Here is a 25,229-nt window from a genome sequence, read left to right as displayed (position 1 = left end):
TGAATCTCATCATTTAAGCCTTTACTTTTTGAGATTTTAATAACTCTGCTCACGGACTCAAATCCAAATGTTTTAGTCAATATGGGATTCAAATGTTTGACGTTCTAATCAATATTGTCGGGGTCCAAATTTTTCAGATTCTCACAAAACCAGAATCATTGTACGATACAGAATCATCAAACGGATGTGGTTAGAAAACCCGTTCGTTTGTCCGCTTTATTGTTGTGGAGACGAATCTTTAATGTACAACCCCACCAACCATGTGTGGGTAGCCATCTATAAACAATGGTTGAATGGTTTGGGGCATTAGTGTATCCCCACAAAACCACTCCAACCAGAAGCATTGAACAAGTTATGGGGCTTGTTCGAAATACAAGCATGTCAGTTCTTATAGTCTTGCTATGTTGCTTTTGTTTAGATTCTGGCTCTGCCACAAACACCATTACATCTTTTCAACCCTTTAAAGATTACATAATCTCCAATGGGAGTGCTTTCAAACTGGGATTCTTCAGCCCAGTATATTCTACCAATCGCTACCTCGGAATATGGTTTGATAATATTTCTATATTCACAGCCGTATGGATAGCTAATAGACAGAAACCTCTCAAAGATTCTTCCAGGTTTCTTAGTATATCTGAGGATAGCAATCTTGTGGTACTAGTTGGACAAATGGAGATTCTTTGGTCATCAAATGTTACAAAATCTTTTGTCAATTCCAGTGCCCAACTTTTAAATTCGGGGAACCTAGTCTTGCGAGAAAGCACTACAGGGACAATTATATGGGAGAGTTTTCAACATCCTTCTAATACATTTTTGTCAATGATAAAACCTAGTACTAATGTAATCACAGGTAAGAAAGTCCTGTTAACATCATGGACAAGCCCTTCGGATCTATCAGCTGGAAGTTTCTCTGTTGGCATTCAACCTCTTAGTCTTCCTCAAGCATTCATTTGGAAAGATGGTAGCCCATATTGGGGCAGTGGTCCCTGGAATAGTCGGGCCTTCACTGGTATATCATATATGGATTCTGTATATCTTGATGGATTTAGTCTTGTAGATGATCATGAAGGAACCTCTTATTTATCATTTAATTTTGCAAACAAGACTCTCTTGTCAAATTTTGACTTAAATTCACAAGGAAATTTAGTGCTATCGTATTGGTATGATGGGAACAAGGATTGGAAGAAGGGTGGTCAGCTTTGCAGACTGAGTGTGTAGTTTACAGTATGTGTGGGACATTTGGAAGCTGTAGTCCACAGAATTCACCAATTTGCAGCTGCTTCAAGGGATTCGTGCCAAAGAATACAGAAGAATGGAGTAGAGAAACTTGGACTAGTGGATGTGTTAGAAGGGCATCCTTGCAGTGTGACAGGGTGAACACTAGTGGTGAAGAAGGAAAAAAAAGATGGGTATTTGAAACTGAAGATGATGAAAGTGCCAGACAATGCAGATTGGTCAACAGCTCCTGAAAACAAATGCAGAGAGCAATTCTTGGAGAATTATTCCTGTTTAGCCTATTCATAAGAAACTGGCATTGGTTGTATCACTTGTATGTCATGGACTAGAAACTTATTTGACACACAACAATTAATCAATGATGGAGTTGATCTTTATGTTCGTGTGGCCTACTTAGAACTTGGTAAGTTGTTTTTGCCTGGTGAAAATTAGGCTTCAAATTATCCACTTCCGGTCTTGTTGCTAGATTACTGAAGTCTTACCCGACACCCATTACCTCCCCAGCTGCACTTGATAAAGAAATCATTATTAAAAATCTATTTATTTATCACGATTTTGTCGTCTCTTTTGTTAGAATAATTGCCATACTTTTATCTGATTTACAGATAAAGTGGCAGATGTGAAAACAGTTGTCACATTCATAGTGATTATAGGAACAATATTCATTTCCATCTGCAATTTTTTTTCTTTTCCATCAGCACTTATTTACTATGGAGGGGGATGGCAAAATGAAAAGGTAATATTCCCACATAAATTAGCTCAGTGGACTAGGAAATTTAGCTATTTATTAATTTTATTTCATTACTACTATTGTGGACATAGGCAAGGAAAAAGAAAGCGGCGGAGATCTTATTGTTCAACATGGGGGGAAGCACAACCTAAATTTCGTAGTGACAACTTGGACCAAGTTGAAGTCCAGGAGCTACCACTATTCAATTTTGAGAAGCTGACAAGTGCAACAAACAACTTCCATCTATCTAACAAGCTCGGCAGGGTGGTTTTGGTCCCGTATACAGGGCTCTACTAAAGGTTTATTGTCTAATAATTTGATTGTCTAGTAAAAATTGTCAGATGGACAAGAGGTCGCAGTAAAAAGACTGTCTAAAGCCTCTGGACAAGGGTTACAAGAATTTATGAATGAGGTGGTGGTAATTTCTAAACTTCAACATTGGAACCTTGTTAGGATCCTTGGTTGCTGTGTTGAAAGAGAAGAAAAGAATACATGCAATGAATACATGCTGAACAAAAGTCTAGATGCATTCCTATTCAGTTAGTTTTGTTGTCCTTTCTTATAATACAAATACAATACAATATTCTCTGTCCTGATACTTCACTTGAAACATACTATTCTAAATTTCTTTTGACTTCACCACTTGAACTTCTTTTACAATATGCAAAGTTTATGTTCATTCACCTTGTGAGTTTCTTTCTCTTATTTCTTTTGTTTAAACTCTATATCCACACAAAGAAAAATTGCTAGATTGGAGAAAATGGTTTAACATTATTGAAAGAATTGGTTGAAGTCTGCTCTACCTTCATTGGGATTCTAGATGAAGGATTATTCACAGAGATCTAAAGGCTAGTAACATCTTGCTGGATATAGAGCTAAGTCCTAAAATATTAGATTTTGCTATGGCCAAAATTTTTGGAAGTAATGAAGACGAGGTCAATAGTAATAGAGTTGTTGGAAATTAGTAAGTACCTTTTAGTTTGCCCAATTCAATTCGATACTAATAATAATATTTGAGATGATAAGATTTTGATGTGTTTTGTTGTTGCAATTTAGTGGCTATATGTCTCTTGAATATGCAATGGAAAGACGATTTTCAGAGAAATCAAATGTCTTTAGTTTTGGGATGTTGTTACTAGAGATACTTAGTGGAAGAAGAGTTATATTAAAACAAATTTTCTAATGCTTAAAATACCAAAACCAACAATACTGCTATAACAACTCCAAAACATGATTAAAGAAAGTACCAAACAAGGGAAGTGCACACCAAGATAAAATTAGGTCATCTTTGGGCATTGAAATTGTTTGAATCTCAAAACGTTTAAAGATAAGGTAAGGTAAGAAAAACAAATTAGGGTAAAATACTATTTTGGTCTCTAAACTTTAATGAAAATTTGTTTTTCATCCCTAAACTTTAACAAGTTCTTTGGGTAGAATACTATTTCATGCGTAGCATTCATATGTCAGCTCAAAGGCTTTCCATTTTTCTAATATGGAAATTTCATGTTATTACTATTATTATTATTATTATTATTATTGTCATCATCATCTCGCCATATGAATTCTAAACAAAGAAATTGTTCATTGTTCATATACATTTTCAAAAAACTTAAAACGGTTACAGATGTAAAAAATTAAAACTATTTAAATCCAATTTCAAACATAAATATCATAAACATACACATAAACATTGATATTTTTCTACATATAAACATATTTTACATTCTATTCAAATATAATTGTGAAATATAATAGAATTTCTAACATTGATATGAAAGACAATTAACGTTTCAAACAAATTACAAACGAATGGTTACTATGATAAATCATTAATTGTTTGAAGACTATGCCTTTTTTGTTTTAGTACTTTTGTTGATCACTATTTGAAATTGTCGAAGAATTATAGCAAATCTCTCAACATATTTGGATATGAATGCTCATTTAGACATGTCCTCAATTGTTCAATGACCACACCATTTTTTCAAAAATAAGAAAAGATGTAATTTACTGAGTTCTAACCTCGATTGATTAAATAATCTCTTAGTTAATCTATTTGAAGCATGACTCTAACACTTCCTAAAATGTTAATAAATGTCATACAGATAGAAGTGATCATAGACTAGTTGAGATAAATGTATGTTATAAAATTAATATCTAGGGTTGGTAACTATATATGCTATAGATATTAGTACACAACAAATGACAAATGTATTGAACTTTCTAGCAAGGTTAGAATAAAAATTAGGAAATAGCAATCTCTAAACTAATTAAATTTTAATACCTTCCAAATTTTAAATCCATCACCATGGAGACTTTGCTATGCTAGAATGTTGAAATTTGTTTAAAAGTCACACACCCAAACATCTTTTAGCCAAACATCTTTTTCTTGCTGTGCAAGTGCTACATCATACTAAGCACAACTTTTATGAGTTGCATGTAAATGTTTTATGATTGACGAGTTTTAGTGGTCAAATGATTATTTATACTTTTCTTTTAGGATTTTTTAGCCATTCCCGACAAAAAGACTGATATGAATATGAGTGATAAAAGATTAACCAAATCATACAAATCAAATAACAAGCCACAAAGTTCACATTACTTAGTTGTGCATGAAGATGCTTATCTAAGTTACAAGTGATACAAAGTTAAGAAGCCTTGTTTCAATGGCCATCTAAAGGTACACAAGTACTTGTATACACATACACACAATTTTTTGTATTTTTTAAAATTTTTTTTTTAATTTTTCTTTTCTTGAAAGCAATAAAAGAAATAAAAAATTCATATGCAAAATTAAATAAATGCAAAAAAAAAAAAAAAATGCAATGCATGAAAGAATGATTCCAAAAATAGAGGAAATCAAGCATGAAAGTCCTACTTTAGATAGAAAGAATTAAAGCAGAAGGAAAATAAAAAGATAATTAAGTCTTAGGATCCTTATCACCCACACAACACGTGTCTTTGGCCGTGAAGATGAAAAAGCACATGTCCTAGTATGTTTACTAAAGAACATAGAGGAATTAGAATTCCCTTGAATTGAGTTAGAAAGTTCAAAACTTTTAATAACTCACCAAGAATAGGTACAAAGCCTTTAGACAAAGGCTGAGACCCATTAAACACTTGCTTAAGAGGAAACAACTTGAAATAGTTAGGGCGAATGTGACTAAAAGCACCACAATGGTGACAAACATGAGTAGTTTTAGAACTACTAGGTTTCCTATAAGAAGGTCTAACCTTAGAGGTTGGCAAAGACCTTAACTTAGGACAATTTGGCCTAATATGACCAATAATATGACAATGATGACAAGTGGGGAGAAATTCAAAATTTTCTTTTATCCTAGGAGGGGTTTTAAACATAGGTTTAGGAACTTCAATGTTAACATCAAATTTTTTTACTTTTGTCTATACTAGCAATATTAGCCTTCAACTCTCCATTATTCCTTTCAAATGGAGGAATATAAAAATCTTTTTCTTTTGAGTTAAGCTAAAAAACAAGTTTGGCACTAGTTAATTTTTCAACTTCAGTTTTAGATTCAACTAGTTGCTCTTCCAAACTTTTAATTTTGTCCACCTAAGATGAAAATTGATTTTTTAAATTCTCATTCAAATTATTGGCTTCATCTAATTTTGCAATCAATTCATCTTTTTCAAGTTTGATGTTTTTAAATTTAGATTTCAATTTTGTAGAACTTTTAAGAGATTTCATACAACATTTATAGAGCTTACAATAGATATCTTGAATATCATCATCATCATTCAGCACAAGATCATACAAATCAAAACAATCAAGAGTTTCCATGACAACAAGGGTCAATGGATCACACAACAAAGATTAAAACCTAATCATAGTGTGCTCGCTCTGATACCATTTGTTGGGTTAAAATAGATTGATCCCAGTTAATTAATTTAATTACCCAAGTTGACTATTAAGTTAAATTATATGCAAATTGTGGAGGCATCAACGAATCACCAAACAAACTATGTGCAGTGGAAATTAAATGGACATGATGATGTGTTGATGAATGGGAAAAACCTCTCGCAAGGCAAAAACCCCACCATATGAATTTCAGGTCACCACTCCCAAGAATCCACTAATCAAGAACAAGTGGTAACAAGTATAAGGAATCTTACCACCACCTTGGATTATCTCAAAATACCAACCTACAGTTAAACCTTTGATCCATTCCCCAATTGGACTTGATCTTGTAGAAGACTTCTTCGCTTTTTGCACAAATCTCAAATCCGTGAAACTGCTTTGCACGGATCCCAATACATGGCTAACTCCACAACAACCCTTTGATTGATATAGTTGATTTGCAAAAATTTCACATTGAAACACCAATAAGATCTTCAATGTTGGTACTAAAGACTTTGTTTAGTTACAGAACCCAAAGGCGTATAAGAAACACAACAATATCTCCTCTTTTTTTTTTTTTTTTTTTTTTTTTTTTTTTTCTCTGTAGGAGGAGGCTAGGGTTTCAAAAAAAAAAACCTTATGAAGCTTTCTAAGGTTGTGATTTTCTTTCTCCACCTCCTTATTTAAATATGAGCTTAATGGGTCTTTTTAATTAGCTCTCCTATTCCAATTAGATTTACACAAACCTTGGGATTTTCTAGTCCTATAAGGATTATACAAACCCATAAACAAATAGCCTTTTAGAATAACATGTTTCTAGCTATATTCTAAAATCCGTCAGCTCGATAGATCCAAAGGTGCTGAGCTTGTGTCGAGAATTATTCGTTAAGTCTCGATAGATGCTAGTGTCGAAACTAGTGTCAAGCTTCACTATTTTAGTTTCAAAGCATTTAGTAATATTGTGGGAAAACATAAATATTATACAACAAAATAAGCATTTATGATCTTAAAAATGTAAAAATCATTTCATATAAATTTGCAAAGTATTCAAGACATTAACTTGTATATATAATGCATATATAGCCAGGCTGGTATGCAACTTTACTTTGATGAGGTATAAAACATTAAAACCAGAAAGTAATATGTGCTTGACAATGATTGGGGAGCTCCTTATGTAGTCTTGTGGTATTTTCTGTTTGGCTTTTAAAGTGAACATGCATGGTTGATAGGGATGTTTGATAAGTGTTTCGGCTTCTAGATAACATAACCCAATACAAATAATTTTTCATTCAATTTTATGCTCCAAAATTGCAGTATGTCAAGTGCCTTTTTACCCTCTATTTTAAACTTTGATTATTTTATAACATGCTAAAAGTTTCTTGGTTTGGTGGCATAACTCCCTGGAAAAAGTGAGTTCGCTTTTGAGTCATTGGCTCTCTTTTGGCTTTTGGGGGTGAAATTGAATTGGGAAACTAGCAATTATTCAAAACATAAAACCTTATTGAATGAGTAGTAACTTTGAACAGGATCGCATTTTGACCAACTGATAGATATTTCCCTTTTATCAAAGTGCTTAGAAATGTTTTTGAATGGATGGGGAGTGCAAACATGCATTGAAGGAGATGAAAGAGTACCTTGGCAAACCTCCATCAATTCACTTTTCATTAGTGAAAATAATCACAAGAAAATGCAGGCCCTGCTTTTAAGCTCACGCCATTTTTGTATGGACTGTCCACCCCCTCAAGAAATCCCTAAACAAACCAAATGTCGAGATGACTCATTCAGTCATCTATTGAACTAAGTGAATTTGACATTGTGCGGGCTTTAGCAAACTTTGTGGTTGAATTCACACTTCAGGAGGACAAAAAGCAAGAATGTACAAAAGACTCCCAAGACAATGAACAAAGGGAAGATCAATATTAGGTCATTAATCACCAAGTTCGCAGAGCATGGTTGGTGTTAACTTCCCCTAAAAACCAAATTAAGCAATATGTTTGGAGTTACCAACCACCACCAGCTAGACTAAGAACTAAGCCTTAATATTTGGCCGTACTAAGGCTCATGAAGGCGGTAGGGATTAACTGGGTAGTTGTTAATAGGGATGGAGATTGTTACCCAACCTGCGCAATACTCGATCCAACCCGAACCTAATGGGTTAAGTTTTACCCGACCTACGAAACAATAGGGTTGGGTCTGAGTTTTTAAATAAAACCCGAAGCAAGTTCGGGTCGGGTTTGGGTTTTAGTGATACTTGCCCCGAACCTGGACTCGGACCCGACCTGTTAAACTAAATTATTCTCTCTCTCAATACCCTAATCCTTTCCTATCTCATTCCTTCATTCTCATCTCTGAGCCGCCAGCCACTCTTTCTCAATCTCTAGTCACTTTCACAGTCACAGCTACACGGCCACTGCCTCACCACTGCCCCTTTCAAATCTTCAAGCCGTCACTCTCACCGATCCGCACAGCCACACTCATGGCCTTACAGCCTCACCACAACCCCCCTCAATTGTACCCACTCTCCCTCCTCCTTGCGCCTTCAATGATATGTCCTTCTCTCTCTTTTTATTTTATTTTATTTTATTTTTTGCCATTCCTGTTAGGTTCGTTAGGGTTGGGTTCCTATTAGGGTTTGGGTTCATTGCCATTCCTATTTCTCAATGATATGTTCTTCTCTTTCTCTTTTTTTTTTTTTTTGTGATTTTTGTGTTTGTATTAGGATTTGTGTTTGTGATTTTGAAAGGGAAAATTATAAATCTAAAATTTTTGTGTTTGTGATTTCAGTGTTTGTGTTTGTGATTTTGAAAGGGAAAATAAAAAATATGAAATTTTTATGTTTGTGTTTGGGGTTTTGGTGGCTACTCTGGTCTGATTGAAGAACATGATCTTAGGGTTTTTGCTTTTGGGTTTTTTGTTAGGACATATGTGATTTGATGTTAGGAACATATGTCACTATTTTATGTAATTGGTTAATTTTTTGACAAAACGCACTTTACTTGTAATTGGGTAGATCTAGGATGTGTTTAATACTTCAAGAAACCTTGTTTCATTAAAGCTTAACAACTAGCATCTATCGAGACTTGAAGAGCTGTACCAGCCTGTGGCTCGACAGCAGCTCGACATATAAGGTATCAGTCAAGGTTTATGAAACTCAGATTTTCGGGTCTGTTTTTCATCCAATCCGTGATTATATGTTTGGGTTTTATTTTCTCACAACCTTAGACATATAAAAGGATTATTTTACGGGCCGTAAAAGGTTACACAGCAAGGAGCACAATTGCACAAGAGTAAATTGTGACCGGAGACCTAATTTGCCCTAGTTCATCTTTCTTGTGAAGAAACTGCTGTGTTTGTGTACCGTAGGATTTTGTAACCAATGAGCTTCTCGATCTTCATCGTGTGATGAACTAAAGAACTTTGCAGCCAACAATCCTTCTCTAGTTGGTGATTGAAGTCGCGTACTGGGATCCGCGCAATTGGTTAGTCACGTATCGGAAGCCGTGCATTAAAAGGAGAGATTGTCACTATAGAATAAGTCCAATTGGGTATTGGGGTAAGGGTTCAACTGTAGGTTAGTATAAGGTACTGGGATTCCTTTACTTGTAACCGCTTGTTGTGATAATAGTGAATTCTCGAGAGTGGTAACCTTAAAATCACCAAGTGGTGGGTTTTTGCCGTGTTGATTTTCCCCATTCGTAAACAAATCACTGTGTCAATTTATTTTCCGCTGCACTTTAGTTTATTGGTGATTTGTTTGTGCTACCACGCATTTGCATGTTAATTTGATTAATTAATAAACTTGGCTAATTAATCAATTAATTTATCACAAGGGGTCAATACATTCTTGGCCTATCATTTTTTATCTAGATTGATGAACATGATCTTTAGGTTTTTGTTTTTGGGTTTTTGATCTAGATTGATGATCATGATCTTGGGGTTTTTGTTTTTGGGTTTCTGATCTAGATTGATGAACATGATCTTGGGGGTTTTTGTTTCGGTATCTGATCTAGGTTTGTGGAGGTTTAGGGCTTCAGGCAAACTTTTTTTTTTTTTTAATTAGGCCACAGATTGGGCCCTGAAGTGGCATGGGCTGGGCAGGCCCGCGAGGCCCAATGAGGTGGGTTTGGGGCTTGAAAAAAAAACCGTTAATTAAACGGGTCGAGTTTGGGTTTTGCGAGCGAGCCCGCAGGTCGGGTTTGGACATAAAAAAAACCCGGCCCAAACATGACTCGTTACCATTCCTAGTTGTTAATAGTGACACAGTTGATCATAAATCAAGTGCAAGTAAACTATGAGGCAAGGACTAAATGAAGAAATAAATGGAAAAGTTCAAAATGTTTCAAGGTAACTTTATTAAGTTCAAAATCAAGAATGTGCCACACGAGCAAAATGCATAGGAAAACAACCAAACTAGCACTGACACTAGAGCTCAACCCTCAAAACTCAGTCCTTAGTTTATTCATGGCTAAGCCATCTATTTTGAAATGGGTGAATTAGATTTTACCACATTGTCAATGATATAAAAAGTTGACTATCAACTTTTTGGTTTCTATTTAAATTATTGATGACGTGGTTATATTCAATTCACTCATTTCAAAATGCATGGATAGAATTGTATGGATGGATCTTAACTATAAAAGACCATATGTTTTCTTGGAAATTTAAACTAAGCTAATTACTATTGTAGTTTAATTGATGAATTTACTTTGCAAGTGCAATTTGCAATTTACCCTTTTATTTTTCAATATTCAATTTTTTTTTTCATAAGATGCTTAATTGACTCTAATATATCATCTTTACTTTTCATATACCATTTCAAAAATCCTAAAGGGTTACTATGTAAAAAATTAAGAACCATTTGCTTTAAATACAATATTTAATAAAAACTTTATAAACATAAAAATAAATGTGGGGGCAAAAGGGTCAGAATATGTTCTTGGGCCTTGGGCTTGATCCGAGAGTATTAACTTGTCCGAGGAGGGTTTAGTGGTAATAACTATACCGAATTTAAAAGCCCACAAGCAAACTATTGCGAAAGAGGTTGGTGGAAATAGTCCGAGGAGGGGGATTTCCTCAGCTCTATGAAGTAAAGACTATACTATGCGCCATGATGTTTATAAGGAAATTCTAGAAGGTTTGGTGGATAAGGATGTGTTCCACAGGAACACAGAGAAAAGGAGTGAATAAGAAATATCTTAGAGAAAGTTGCTACCGCCGCATTAAAGACTCTGCACCTAATTCTCTGGCTGCATTAATGAAGAAATTACCTCTGAACAGTAGTGATCAGCCTTACAGCTATTGTTTGAAAACTTCAAGAGGGTGGTGGATGGGACAAGTATCTAGATTGATGATCTGAGCCATACGTGGAACAAGGAGAGAAGAAGGAGGATGATAAAAGGAAGAGAAAGGCACTCAAGCAAGGGGATGGGAGAAGAAAGAGAAAAATACTGTACACACCACCTTCAATTGTAATCTATTTTTAAAACAAGGAAAAACAATACAAGTTATCCTCGGCTTACGTTCGAGGAGAGTTCTTATTACATAATCAGTTCGTCGCATGTAAATTGGGAATCTAGCCCATCATTTTTGTTATCCAACATCCATAGAACCTAGGTTTCAAACTCACACTCTACAAATTTTATTGTATAGGGCTTTTTGGGCCTGCACCCTTCATATTGTTGGGTTCAAGTGCGAATTGTGACCTTACAATAAACATATGCATATGCATATTCATATACAAATACACTAAATTTCTTATAGACTAAATTAAAATTACACCCCCTAACTTGCCTAAAATTCAACTAAGTTTTATCACTTTAATTTATTTCAATTTAGTCCTTTTAACTATTAAATTTATTCAATGTTGTTAGATGATCAACATTAAGTGCCTAAATGATTTTTTTATTATAAATTTTCTCACACTATAAAAATTCATAATAATAAATTTTGAAAAAAAAAATTAAATTTATTAAATTCATATTAAAATTAATAAAATATTTTCTGAAAAATGAAAAATATGAAAAGAAAAAATTTCAATCTCAATTCATCGTTACCGTACTTGCAATAGTATTGCCGGTACGTCGTAGTGGGAACTATTGCAATAAATTGCCCATTGAAATAAAATTGTCCTTGTCATGAAATGCCATAAACAATAGGAGCTAGATGATCATGAATAAAAGTTAGCATTTAATAAATTAGATGGACATGTGACATGCTTTTATTTGTGGAGTATATAATGGAGCAGAAAGAGCAGGACAGAAGATTTGGACTCCTTAAAAACACCCAAAAATTAAATCAAAATCTTCTGTCCTAAACTCTTTGTACCACCCCATGCTCCACAAATTAGTATAGGCCATCTGCCCATTAATTCCTAATTTTATGCTACTTATTTCATTTACCCAAAATAAATGGAGAAAGAAAAACCCCAAAGCATATTCATCCCCAAACCCACAAGAAAATAATTTGCAGGCTGAAGTACTATAATATATAGGTAACAGATTAGAAAGAAACAAATCACCCACTAATGAGAAATGCCTGATGGTTTGACAAATACAAGTTGCAAACACCATAGATATTAAGATGTTGTAACAATTACCCACCGGTTACAAGAGAAGAAACTAACAATTGTTTCCCAAATGGCAACCAGAAGAGTCGCCAACCCAAAGTAAGTCTAATATCCAAATATCATGAAATACAAAAGACATCCAAAACAATTGTTAGGATATGAAAGACACGATGGTTCCGAGAGCTGATGCTATAGCAAAATGGTGTCGTGGTGGTGGAATGAATATCCGTTGAGATCTAACAATTATTGTAGCTGAATTGAAGGCGGAGCTAGCGAGTTAGATTAGGATGTGCTGATGAGTTTGGAGGTGGTGGTTTGGTGTTGCCGGAGGTTGGTGGTGGTGGGAGGAGATGAATATGCATTGGGGTTTTAATGAACAAGTAGCCTATTTTGATTTGTGGAGCATGAGGGTAGTATATAGGGTTTGGGACAAAAGATTTTGATTCCCAAAAATTGTATTTAAATGTAAGATGATCATAATTTTATCGCAGGTGAGGCTTAGATCCAGTACATCCAGTGCATTAGACCCGTTGAGATGATGACACGTGTCTAAAAGTGTACACATGTCATTATTTTAATGGGTCTAGTGCAACTGGACATTGGACCCAAACTTCACCCTTTATAGCAATTGTTCAATCCTTTCCATAAGTGGTTGAATTCATTGAAAACAGTTAACTTTCTTAAAGACGGCCTTAATGGTTCAATCCCAAGCAATCTCCTTATTCAAGTGAGCTATAGGACCCAAATCAAATGGCACCGAGCTCCCACTTTTATTAGTACCTAAATTCAACAAAATCTTGATCCTTTTGTTTGAAAAGAAATTGACCCATCTGAATGTTGTTTACTATCTTAGAATAAGGGTGGGTTTTTCTTGTCCAAAAATAATAATCTATATCTATATTTATATACTATGTAATAATGAAAGCATAATATTTAATGTTACTATGCTCTTGTTGCACTATATCATCGTCTGCATTATTTATTTCTTTACTTTTTTTAATTTCCCAATTTTTAGTTTTTTTTTTTTTAACAATGCAAAATAGATAAAATGCTGATATGTTTATACACCATCACTTTACACATTCTTATGAAGGTTCTAGCTATCATTTAATGTTAGCAGTGTGGTTTGCGGAGAAGGTATTTATATGGTTTGTGATACTTAGAAGTTGAAAAACTACATTGACATTTATTTTTATATCTCGAGGTTGATAATGCTATATACTTATTTTCCTCAATTAATGACCAGAACTAATTGGTGATATTTCCCAAACTAGATGTGATAGTTACACACTGTACAACTGAAATCATGTTTTGAAACACATGATTTTTTTGGTTATAATTGTGAAAACTTGATTTCACAAAACACGATTTCAACTAGAGTGTGTATATAATTCTGTGTGCAACAAAAATTAGTGTTCTCAAATTGTTTCCTTTGGTGGTCCATGTTGATCCGATGCCATCATTCTTGTTGTACCCATGATACCAACAAGGCTACAAGTTGTATTAAATTTATCGTAATTCATATTATTTCATTAATATCAATTCTATCTAAAGATAATGCGAAAAGTTCTCAAGAAAGAAAAATATAAAATAAAACATCGTGTATTTGTGTGGATATTAGGATGTCTTAATTTTTATATAAAACCAAAACACTGCCCACCATTCCATCTATACTTCCTCATTCATCAGCGTGCATTGAACTACCATGGTTCCTCTGATTATGAAGCATGTCAATACGGACTAAAGACTATAATGGAAACTTATGAGAGAGAGAGAGAGAGATGCCTGTTGGAGTGAGTAACATTTACTTAAGCTTTCAATAGTGCCTGAGACACCACACGCATGGTGGGTCTGCAATTTGGAGATATGTGTAAGCATGACAGTGCCTGCTTCACTACAGAAGCCACATCTTTCTCAAACAGAACAGTAGGAGGTGGGAGACGTAGATCTAGCAGTTCCTTTAGCTCTATGCTTTGTTCAAGTGTACTTAAAGACGAAATTAGCTCAGCTGGATGTTTTCCCATGATCACTTCAAGTGCTAGAACACCAAAGCTATAAACATCACTCTTTTGAGTCACTCTCATAGTGTATGCTAGCTCTGCAACAAAATACAGTAAAAGAAAACATCACAACATCACATACTAACATTATTGTTATATTACAAAGCTATCTAAATTCCAACTTCTATTGCTGTCAACTGACTCAATTACCAAAATTTGTTCTTTCTTATAGCTTTACCCTGAATTGAAATTGTGGAAACAACCACTTTTCAAATAAAATAGTAAAGTAAAAACAGAATTGCAAGGTAAGCTTACCTGGAGCAACATATCCATACGTGCCTGCCATAGCTGTCCAATTACTTGACTCAGGCTTCAAAAACCTTGCTGTGCCAAAATCAGAGATGCAAGCCTCAAACTCACTATTCAAAAGCACATTTTTGCTTGAGATGTCTCGATGAATGATCGGTGGAGTGCAATCATGATGCAAGTAAGATAAAGCATTAGCTATATCCCTAACAATGTCCACCCGCTTGCTCCAACCTAGCTTTTGGGCTTCTTCATCATTGCTAAGGACATTAGCCAAGCTTCCTCGCTCGATGTAGTCATAAATTAGGAATTTGTGCTGTCCATGAGAACAGAACCCATAAAATTTTACTATGTTTCTGTGTCGTATATCTGATAACACTCGAATTTCATTCTTGAAAGTCTCCACCATCTCTTCCTCTTCTTCACCTTCCAAGCACCACACTCTCTTTATTGCTAGTACATGTCCTGTTGGCATTTGCACTTTGTAAACTCTTGCAGTTCCACCCATCCCAATGGAATACATGTCGTCAAAGTCATTGGTGGCTGTAATGATATCTTCATATACAATCTTCCCATCGAAATTCAATACCGAGAAAATGTTTCCACTATTTATGTTGTTGCTTCTTTTGACTTGCTTTTCAATTCGGCTCTACCGGAGAGAGTTAAAAACCAAACCAAAATAGCAAATGATAACAACATTCCAAACAAACAAGCTCCAACAATGATAAAAACTTTGCGTCCAGCAATGCTATGAGCACCGTTCTCCAGTGATGTAACATTGCAGGGCCGCAAACCTTCTACCATGCCACATAAATCTTTGTTGTTGCTGAATGCTGTTAGATTTGCATGGCGAAAGATATTATTATCAGGAAGTGGACCTTCCAATTCATTGTATGATAAATCGATGGAGGTTAGTCCTGTCATCTGGTTGAATGAAGAGGGAATGGAACCAGAGAGCACGTTGTGAGAGAGATTCAGGTACTCCAACATTATCAAACTCCCAAGTTGAGGAGGTATGTCACCAGTGAGTCTATTCTGACTTAGATCAAGTAAGCCTTGGTGGGATGGATCACCAATGGTATGAGGGATAGTTCCATTGAAATAGTTCTTGCTCAAGCACAAATTGCGCAGCCTTGAGCAATCCCCAACTTGTTCTGGAATTTGTCCACTCAGCCTATTGGCAGACAAGTCTAGATCCTCAAGATTGGAAAGGCCACCAATTTCAGGTGGCAACTGACCTGAAATTTGATTGTCACTCAAGTGCAGGAAGATGAGCTTAGATAATCTTCCCAACTGCTTTGGTATTTCTCCAACAATTTGGTTAGAAGAGAGATCAAGCCGACCGAGTTGGTTCAATTTGCCAAGCTCACCGGGTATTTCACCGGTGATCTTATTGCCAGCGATTCTTAGTGATTCTAATTTTCTACACCCTCCCCATTGAGGTGATAGCACCCCCTTCAAGTTGTTGTAGCTCAACTCAAGGTAGGTGAGATTTGGATACACTCCAAAGTCCTGGTCTAACATTCCAGTAAGTTGGTTTTTATGCAGTCTTAGCCTTGTGAGGCTTTTGCAGTTTCCCAAGCTTTTCGGTATAGGACCTGAGAGGTTGTTAGAGAATGCAGTGAATACTTGAAGAGGTGCTTTTTGACAGACTGGTGGTAAGTGACCAGAGAAGTAGTTTTCATTAAGTTGGAGATTCTCTAAGGATGAGAGATTTGCTAATCCTTGAGGTACAGGACCGGATAACTGATTTTTAAACACCCGCAAATCTTTCAGATTTTTAGCATTCTGAATTGTCTTAGGCAAGGGGCCGGAGAGTCTATTTTGATGTAGATATACTATGGTCACTTTGCTGAGGTTACCAAGAGATGGGGGAATAGAACCCATAAGATGATTTCCACTTAAAGCCAAAGCCTCCAAGTTTATCAAATTTCCTATTTCGGGTGGAATTGAGCCAAAGAAGTGATTATTCAACAAAGCTAGTTCTTTCAAATTTGTTAAGAGGCCTATTTGGGAAGGTATTACCCCAGTAAAATTGTTGTTCTGGAGCTCAAGAAATTCAAGCCTTGTCCAGTTGGAGAATAGACGCGGGTCTAATTCGCCACTTATCAAGTTATTGCCCATATAGAGCAATGAAAGGTTAGTGAGATTGGTGAGGGAAAGAGGAAGATTACCAGAATGAAAATTCATTGAGAGATTAAGGTGGGTTAGTCTGGAGAGGGTACCAATTTGGGATGGAATGGGACCAGTGAGAAGGTTGCAACTGAGATTGAGACTAATAAGGTTTGTAAAGGAAGAGAAATCTAAACTGCTGAGATTACCTCTTAACCGTGCGCTTGGCAGGCTTATTTCTGTGACACTTCCGGCCATGTTGCAAGCAATTCCGAACCACATGCATGGGCCTGTGGTAAGCTTTTCGTTGATCTTCCCCGGCGTCCATGACTGCAGAGATGTTTGGTTTTCAAGGCTCTCTTTCCATCTCAGGAGAGCCTCAGCCTCAAAGTTTGGTGTTGCTTCAACGTTGAATGATAACAGATAACATGCAAGTAGTGCAAGGAAAATTATGGACATTGTGTGTATGTGTACCAGTGTAAAACAATATTTTCAGTTTTCCAAGTCGGTCAATGTTGGGGTTCCATATATGAATGGGAGGTTAACTTTAAGCACCTTTTATAAGCATAAGGACTAATCTATATGAAAATGAATACTTAATTTATTTTATTTTTGGTATTTCACGTTATGTTCCATCAATCATAATATGTTTATAACGTATTAAAAGGGTTACTAACGTATGAGAAGGATTACGCATATCATTTTCTGTTAAAGAAGAAACTATTTACCCCTTTATTTGGATTCTTTTGAATCAAACGCCAATTGACTATGACTGTAAGAACAATGACTACTTTGTTTTTTTAAGTTATAGTCAAATATTGTATTATTCTTAATGAGAAGAATATGACTATAAGAATAATAGAATTTAAAAAAAAAAAAAAAAAAAGAAGACTATGTCTATAAGAATAATAGAATCTTTGACTATGACTAATTAAAAAAAAAAAAAATTAAGGGGAAACATTTTTTATGTGATCTGTTGTTAATAGTACATGTCATTGATCATTAAATTGACGTTGATGTAAATCATACCAAGGAAGATCTTATAATATGAGAAAGTATAGGAAAAAAATGTGTCATAACAATAATGTGATCGATTATGAATGGTGGGGTAAAATCATAAAAGTGGATTTATGTGTAAGTGATTATCCATGCCACTCACAATCGACAAGTTAAACAAGTTGTAACGAAATCTGTGACAAATGTAGGATTGTAAATGAGTTTAGCAGAGTTGAGTATTAAAAGTTTAGGCTTGTTCACTTAATTTTAGTTCAAACATTAGGTGTGTTTCAACATCATCAAACAAGCTCGAACTTAATTCATTTTCTTATAAAATACAAACTTGAACTTGTTTACGAGTTACTTAAGTACCTATTCTTTTTTTCATATATTGTAAAACCATAGCTAAAACTTTCTACTATTTCACAAATTTATGAATTTTTGCTATGAATAGATTGTTTATATTAACTATAAATTACAAGTAATAATTTGATGTCATATGAACCCATTTACAAACTTATAAATTTCAATCTCCAGTCTACAACAATATATTTTTGGAAAAGTATACATATAAAATATATTATTATTTTTAATTAAATTGAGCCTTTTGTTGATGAGTTTATTCATGAACACATTTTTATATTTGAGCTTGGCTCATTTAGTACTTGCACCTAAACTTGACTTGAGTTTGGCAAAACATAAACAAGACTTTTTCCAAGTTGTTCTCTCAAGTTATTTATAGACAGTTTGGTTAATTTACGACTTTAGACAAATAGTATGGTCCTAAAAAACATATTGTTTATAGCTTGTGGGAAGGGGAGGACTTTGAAAAATGCTTTTACGAAAATTAATTAAAATTTTATTCTTTTTGGTTTTGGTCCCCCAAAAGTATGAACTCCTTAATCTTGAAAGAATTTTTTTTCTTTTAAATTTTAATATTGAGGAGGTTTAAACTATTGTAATGGAGCAAAGTTGTGTCATAAATGAGAATAAAATAATAATTAATCATATTATAGAGATATCTCCTATTTTCATATGTCTTATTTTCTTTATTTTTGAGAAAAAAAAAAGTCTTTAAAGTTTTCATATTTTATCTGATTAATTCTTGTTGAGTTTTAAAAGCCATAATAAGAAGTTAATTATTAAAAAAAAAACGAATATAAAGTTAAGTTTAAAAAAGACATTGAATCAATAATCTTCATATGGTGCTAATTTACTTCTTTATCAAAAGCATGATACTTTTTACTAAAAACTTTTTAAGCAAATGCATACATATAGTTGTATTTTTGTTATTAAAATCTCGCCCTCCATCCTAAAATTCCTAGTCCGCATGTATATAAGGGCTGGAAAATGTCTAGAGTTTATAAATAGAATAAAAAGGCTTGCTTGCAACAATGTTTTTTTTTTTTGGTTAGTACCTATGTAGTAATCTTTCAAATTTTGATAACTAATATATGTAAATTCACATCACTTTAAAATTTAGGCTAGGATATATATTGTGTTCATACACAACATACGAAGTTGATGGAATGCTTCATTATCACAAAGAACTATAACTTACATGATTACATTTCTAAAACCTATTTATATAAGGTCCCTTATATAACAATGATAAGAACATGTGTTAATGTAAAATATATAATTGCAAATGCAATCCATACTTATGCTCAAAGAAGGACTGGATTTATTTCTAACCACCAAAAAAAAATGTTGAATTTCTATTTAGTATTAGAATATAAAGGGTAAATTGCAATCTATACTCCTAAAATTTATGAGTCTTTAGATTTTATACTATGAAGTTTCAAAATTTGTATTTTATTCCTTAAAATTATATTCTGTTTGCATTAGCAGTCCATCCATTCATATTTTTTGTTAAGTTCTACATAAGCTTACCAAGCATGTTTAATCCGCCCAATAAAATGGTGTCATGTCATTTTTGTAGCCTAAAAAACTTTAAATAATTAAAACAAAAATGATGTGCTATGATGAAAATGATGTGACACCATTTTATTGGATGAACTAAACATGTGTGGCAAGCTTATGTGACATTTAACGTAAAACAATGGTTGGAGAGACTGTTAATGCAAATGCAATACAACTTTATGAGAGTAAAATTCAAATTCTGAAGTTTTATTAGGATGTAAAATCCAAAAACTTAAGGTGTGTAACTTGCACTTTAGCTGAATATAAATATACCAAGATAATTAAGAATCCAAATTTCCATTTTAAAAAGAAAATAACCCAAACAAGCTATATCAAGATAAACGGCAAAACAATTATCTTTGAATTAAAGGCTTTAGTTGTTATAATTCCAACCAAGGGTATGCTTGGGATTTCCTTAACAAGTAAGGTTGAAGAATTCGTATTGCTCTAGTCTATGTTAAGGGAGAGTTAAAAAGCTTTGAACGAGCTCTTTAGTAAAATTTGGCACTCAGTTTGACAATTGTGCAAAAGATTTTTGTCCCGCTTGAAGTTGAAAAATAAGCTAAGAATTTTTCACTCCTACAATAGAACCCACATTGAGTTAAGAGTTCTTTCACAGCGTGATTGGGGTTGATCAGATTCAGAGGTATTGCTTTGAAAACAAAATCACCTTAATAAAATCAAAAGTCAAAGCTCACCGCAGTCTTTTAAAACGACCTAATAATAGAGCAATTTGCGCATTCCAATTGGTTTGAATTTTAGGCTATTATAATTAGCTACACAGCGCCAAATATGGAAAGCTCATGAAGTCACTGAAAACGACATTCTAATTTCAATTTGTTTGTCCCTTTACGAAGAGAATTAGAATTCAAATCTTCCCTTTGTGAACTATTGAATTATAGCATTAAAAAGAAGAAGATGCGGTCCATGGAACTAATATGCGTGGTCCCCTACTAGAAGACTTGACTATATATACAGACTTTTGTAGATTTTTTTTTTGTTGATGATATCTGATTTGTAGATTTCATATACGGCTAAAAATTTATCGTTTTTTTCTTTTTCGGAAAATAAAAATTGATAGGTTTGAAATTGAGAGATAAGACGAAAACATTGTGATTATAGTAATATTAGACCATCAATAAAGGCTTAAGAAATCGTCCTTGATTGGCAGTCTATATAGAAAGAAAAAACTTCAAACATTCTAGATCACTAGGAAATACAGAGGAATCTACGGCCTCCGTAATGTTAGGCATGACGTACCTAAGAAGCCTGTTAGAAATTTAGAGCCCGTTTGGTACATGTATTTAAACATATATTTTTAGTTTTTAAACAACATTACACGTAATTTCAACATACTTTTTCACCCATATGTATTTTCTAAAAATACAAACAATATTATCAGAATAATGCTACCAAACGGCCCCCTAATTTTGTGAAAATCAAAATGTACTTAAAACATAATTAGTTTGAACATCATGCACCATTGATGCAATAGTTACTTTACAAAACTATAAGTGTAAGTTCTTGTGGGATAAAGAAGTAAGAGTTGAAGTTCAAGTTTTTAATTAAGGGAGAGTTTCACATACATACACTTAGCAAAAATAATTAATTACATGTGAATATTATATATTTTATATGTCCAAAAACATATAAAATTAGTGAATAAAGTTAATATTCTTGCTTGTTATCTTCAATCTTTTTCTTCACTTGTTAGTGTTTATGTGATTGAGTACGGTTAAGTCCCATAATAATAAAAAGAAAACTAAATTATTACTATAATATAAATTTATGAGTCTAAACTCTTATCTTACGTATTTTTTATGAAAGAAACCGCTTTAAAACCGAACATTGTCATATAAATAAGTATACTTAGAAATTTTACTTCGCTCAAAAAGAATATAAATTTTTTTTAGGGAAAAAAGAATATAAATATGATTGGAAAATATATATAGTTATATATGATTGAACTAACTATTCCATAAAAAAATGATTGGACTAAATATAAACTCATTTTACTTGATCAATATAAAAATAAAAAAAAATGATTATTTAGAAATCTTTGTAAAGTTTATAAACTATATGACTCACAGTATAGTGAATTAGTGTTGTGATTCTTATCTAAATTATGGGGGGTAAAAGGAGAATTTAGTCTCGGTGAATTTCAGAATAGAGTAAATAGAATGAGTGATTCTAAAAGCATAAAAAAAAATAAAAAAAAACTTAGAACACTTGCATCTGTATATTTAAAATGGTTTAAATGCAAAATTTTGGACAATTATCCTTAAAAATCATCCACATCAATTCATGTAAAATTATGCATTTTTCCACTTTAACAACAAAGTATTCTCATTAGCTCATATAAAAATCTATGTCTATTTTTTACTTAAGAACTTACTTTTTTTTATTTTACACAATAACTTTTCAAAAACACTCATATCAGATTTTCTATTTTATTTAAACTAATAAACCCACAAAGTTATTTAGTTAATTTGTTATAATCAATTAAAACATGCCAAAAACCAAATTTTGTTTCAACTAAAAACGTGTAATTTGGATAAATAAAGACCAAGAACACTTCCTTATGCGGCAAGAACATCTTAGTTGGCAACTTTAGTGTGGATTTCTGGTCAACAGAAACGAATCTATACGAGACCCAATATAGGCCCTCTATATATATATAGGAACCGAACATATAATGTAGAGCTCAGATTTGAGAGTTGAGAGTCCCTAAATTAATAGTAATATGGGTTCTAAGTGTGCTCGTCTTACGGTGGTTTTATTTTTTGTTGCTCTTACACTCTCTTCGGAAGGGAGCGCAAGAGAATTGAGGGACAGTTTTATTTTTTGGCCAACCGTTTCCTTCCACGAAGAGAGCGTGTCAACAAGGAAACTAGCTGAAACTTTTAACCCTGGTCAGCCACTTTCCCTATTGCTTAATTTGTGGTTACATATCTCTCTCTCTCTCTCTCTCTCTCTCTCTCTCTCTCTCTCTCTCTCTCTCTCTCTCTCTCTCTCTCTCTCTCTCTCTCTCTCTCTCTCTCTCAAAGTGTGTGAATATATATATATATATACACACACTAGCATGTTATGTTATATTATATATTGGCATATACTGTGGTCCTATTGCATTCGTCAAGACTCAAGTGACAAATCTTGACTATAATCAAGAAGGGATCTGTTAAGTGGCAACTTTAGACCATTTGTTAATGGATATTATTAGAAAATTTTAATATCATTTTTATACGAAAAAAAAAAACTATTGAAAAATCATATTCTTTTCCTTTTTCATAAATGTTTTTTAAAATATTATATATAAATCAATATCCTTAAGGCATCTGTAAAATTTTCCTAATCAAGAATAATAACATTTTTAGTTTAAAAATTGTTCTAAGGTTTCTTTGGAGCCCAATATTTGAAAGAGAATTATTTGGATTTCAACTTTTAATAATGCAAACATGAATAAAGTACAAAAAACACATGTTTTCTCATGATTATGTATAAATATATTTAATTCGCATATGTATTTTTTCGTGGGAGTAAAATCTTCAAATTTGTCAATTGTCATGTGTTGTTAAAATTTATATTACGTATACTACTAATTATTCTTCAAACTCTAATTTTTAAACCCTCATGTCCAAACTAGGAATTTTATCCCTTTTTCAAGTGCCACTAATTAATACATACATACATACATAAATAAATAAAAATATATATATACCCACACACATGTTCCTCTAAAGAGATGGATTCACCTATAAAAAAAAAAAGAGATGGATTCAAGTTACACCTGGTGTAACTCCATAAAAGTAACACTTTTTTTAAGCCATAGATTTCTAAAAATCTAACGGTTGAAAAAATATCATTAAATAATAATATTTTCTATCTTATAACCTAATTAATACTAGAGTTTGTTTTCTCTCACCTTATTTATTGCTTTCCACATGATTAGAGGGTACTACCATTTTCAATAACCTACCAACCTTTCATATACTAGCAGCCCACCGTAGCCAAACTCCCACATCTCTGCAAAGAAGCTTTTTTTTTTTTTTTTCTTTTCTTTCTTTTCTTGAGAGAAATCTCCAAGAAGCTATTGAACGGTACACTAGAAATTTTTGGTTGGACTTTTTGCTTTACATTCCCATTAATAAAGAGCTGGTCGTGGTGCAAATAGTGTTGTAGACAATTTCGTTATTGGATAACTTACCCAATTACTACATTTATACAACTAGCAAGTTTAGCAAAGACTTCATGTCAAACATACTATGGGAAAAAAAGCATTTCATACCCATTTGGAATAGGAGCAAATTGCTATATTGACTATTGATTTGCAATATCTTGTAACGACATTTTGACTAGCTCTTCAGGAGCTTCAACTTGGAGGTGCTGGAGACATATGACCCACGTTTAGGTGATCTAGGAATTATTCAATTAACATAATATTTAATTGCTATATTGCTTCTGTGCCGAAAGGGGAATTTGGCTATGGTGAGGTGCTCCTTAGTAAATTAGTATGTTTGGCAGGTTATTGAAAATGAAGGGTAGACAATAAATAAGGAAAGAGAAAAAAAAAATCTAGTATTAATTAGATAATAAGGTGGAAAGTATTAATATTTAATGATGTTTTTTCAACCGTTAGATAGCTTATAAATCTATGGCTTAAAAAATGTGTAACACTTATAGAGCTACACTAGGTGTAACTTGAACCCATCTCTACTCTAAATTCTAACTTCGTGTACAACACTAAATTAATAATGAATTTCACTATGACATGAATTACTATCAGTTATCGTTTAGTTATACTGTTGACCCACCCTATTATTTGGCTGGAATTTTTTTATTTTTTATTTTTTTTTTATGACAACCGAAGGCTGGAAATTGATCTTTAAACTCTAAGCATGCATAACTTTTCATACCCTATTCATGTGCCATGCATGAATATATGCTCCAACAGTCCAACTTGGTTTGCAGGAACACCAACGGAGATTGCTGATGCCTATGCATGGGAGTTAGGCCCTAATTCTAGTATGGTTGCTGGAGACGATAACGCACCCCCAAAGTCGAATTAGGCTCTATATATGCTCATCACTTTGATCGGCTTGTCATAATTGTCAAACTTTATGTCTACCATATATTAATGCGTGCCTGTGTCTACCTTTACGCGGAAGATTTTCCCTTGCCCTGGAATTTTTTTTTTTTTTTAGAAAAATATATCACTTGTTTTATGCCTATGTGTAGAAGCAAATGTTATGTAATGGTATATGCGGTATAAGTGTAATCAAGCTTTCTAAATAAAGATGAGAGTAATTAATGAATTAAAATCTCTTAGTATGACCATCAATTTGCATTTACTTATGAGCTCTGGTGCATTCAAACCATAAATCCGACAAGCCCAACTCAATCAATCTAACTTGATTTTTTAAAGTTGATAATTAAGTTAGAATTTGTCTTAAATTTTTGGGTAAGTTGCACTCTGTGGCTACCCAATTTTACCGTGAAATCATTTCTTTG

General features: G+C 33.4%; 1 protein-coding gene, 1 long non-coding RNA gene and 1 pseudogene across 2 annotated transcripts; 2 read left to right on the top strand and 1 right to left on the bottom strand.

Annotated features, from left to right (window-relative positions):
• Positions 1–285: 285 nt before the first annotated feature.
• Positions 286–1,218, top strand: LOC142635521 (G-type lectin S-receptor-like serine/threonine-protein kinase SD1-13). The gene has a single exon (XM_075809663.1). The coding sequence runs from the start codon at positions 286–288 to the stop codon at positions 1,216–1,218; it is 933 nt and encodes a 310-aa protein (XP_075665778.1).
• Positions 1,219–14,000: 12,782 nt separating this feature from the next.
• LOC142633606 (uncharacterized) lies at positions 14,001–17,261 on the bottom strand (annotated as a pseudogene).
• A 5,182-nt stretch (positions 17,262–22,443) lies between these two features.
• LOC142633841 (uncharacterized) lies at positions 22,444–25,014 on the top strand. The gene is made up of 2 exons (XR_012843976.1): positions 22,444–22,633; positions 24,690–25,014. It is a non-coding gene; the product is annotated as an uncharacterized LOC142633841 (long non-coding RNA).
• The last annotated feature ends 215 nt before the right edge of the window (positions 25,015–25,229 follow it).

This window comes from Castanea sativa, chromosome 5, assembly GCF_040712315.1.
Source record: "Castanea sativa cultivar Marrone di Chiusa Pesio chromosome 5, ASM4071231v1".
Lineage (NCBI taxonomy): Eukaryota > Viridiplantae > Streptophyta > Magnoliopsida > Fagales > Fagaceae > Castanea > Castanea sativa.
This window is presented reverse-complemented; position numbering and strand designations above follow the sequence as displayed.

Bases quoted from the DNA above. Each gene is read 5' to 3' on its own strand.
- LOC142635521 (XM_075809663.1), top strand. From the start codon at position 286: ATGGTTGAATGGTTTGGGGCATTAGTGTATCCCCACAAAACCACTCCA.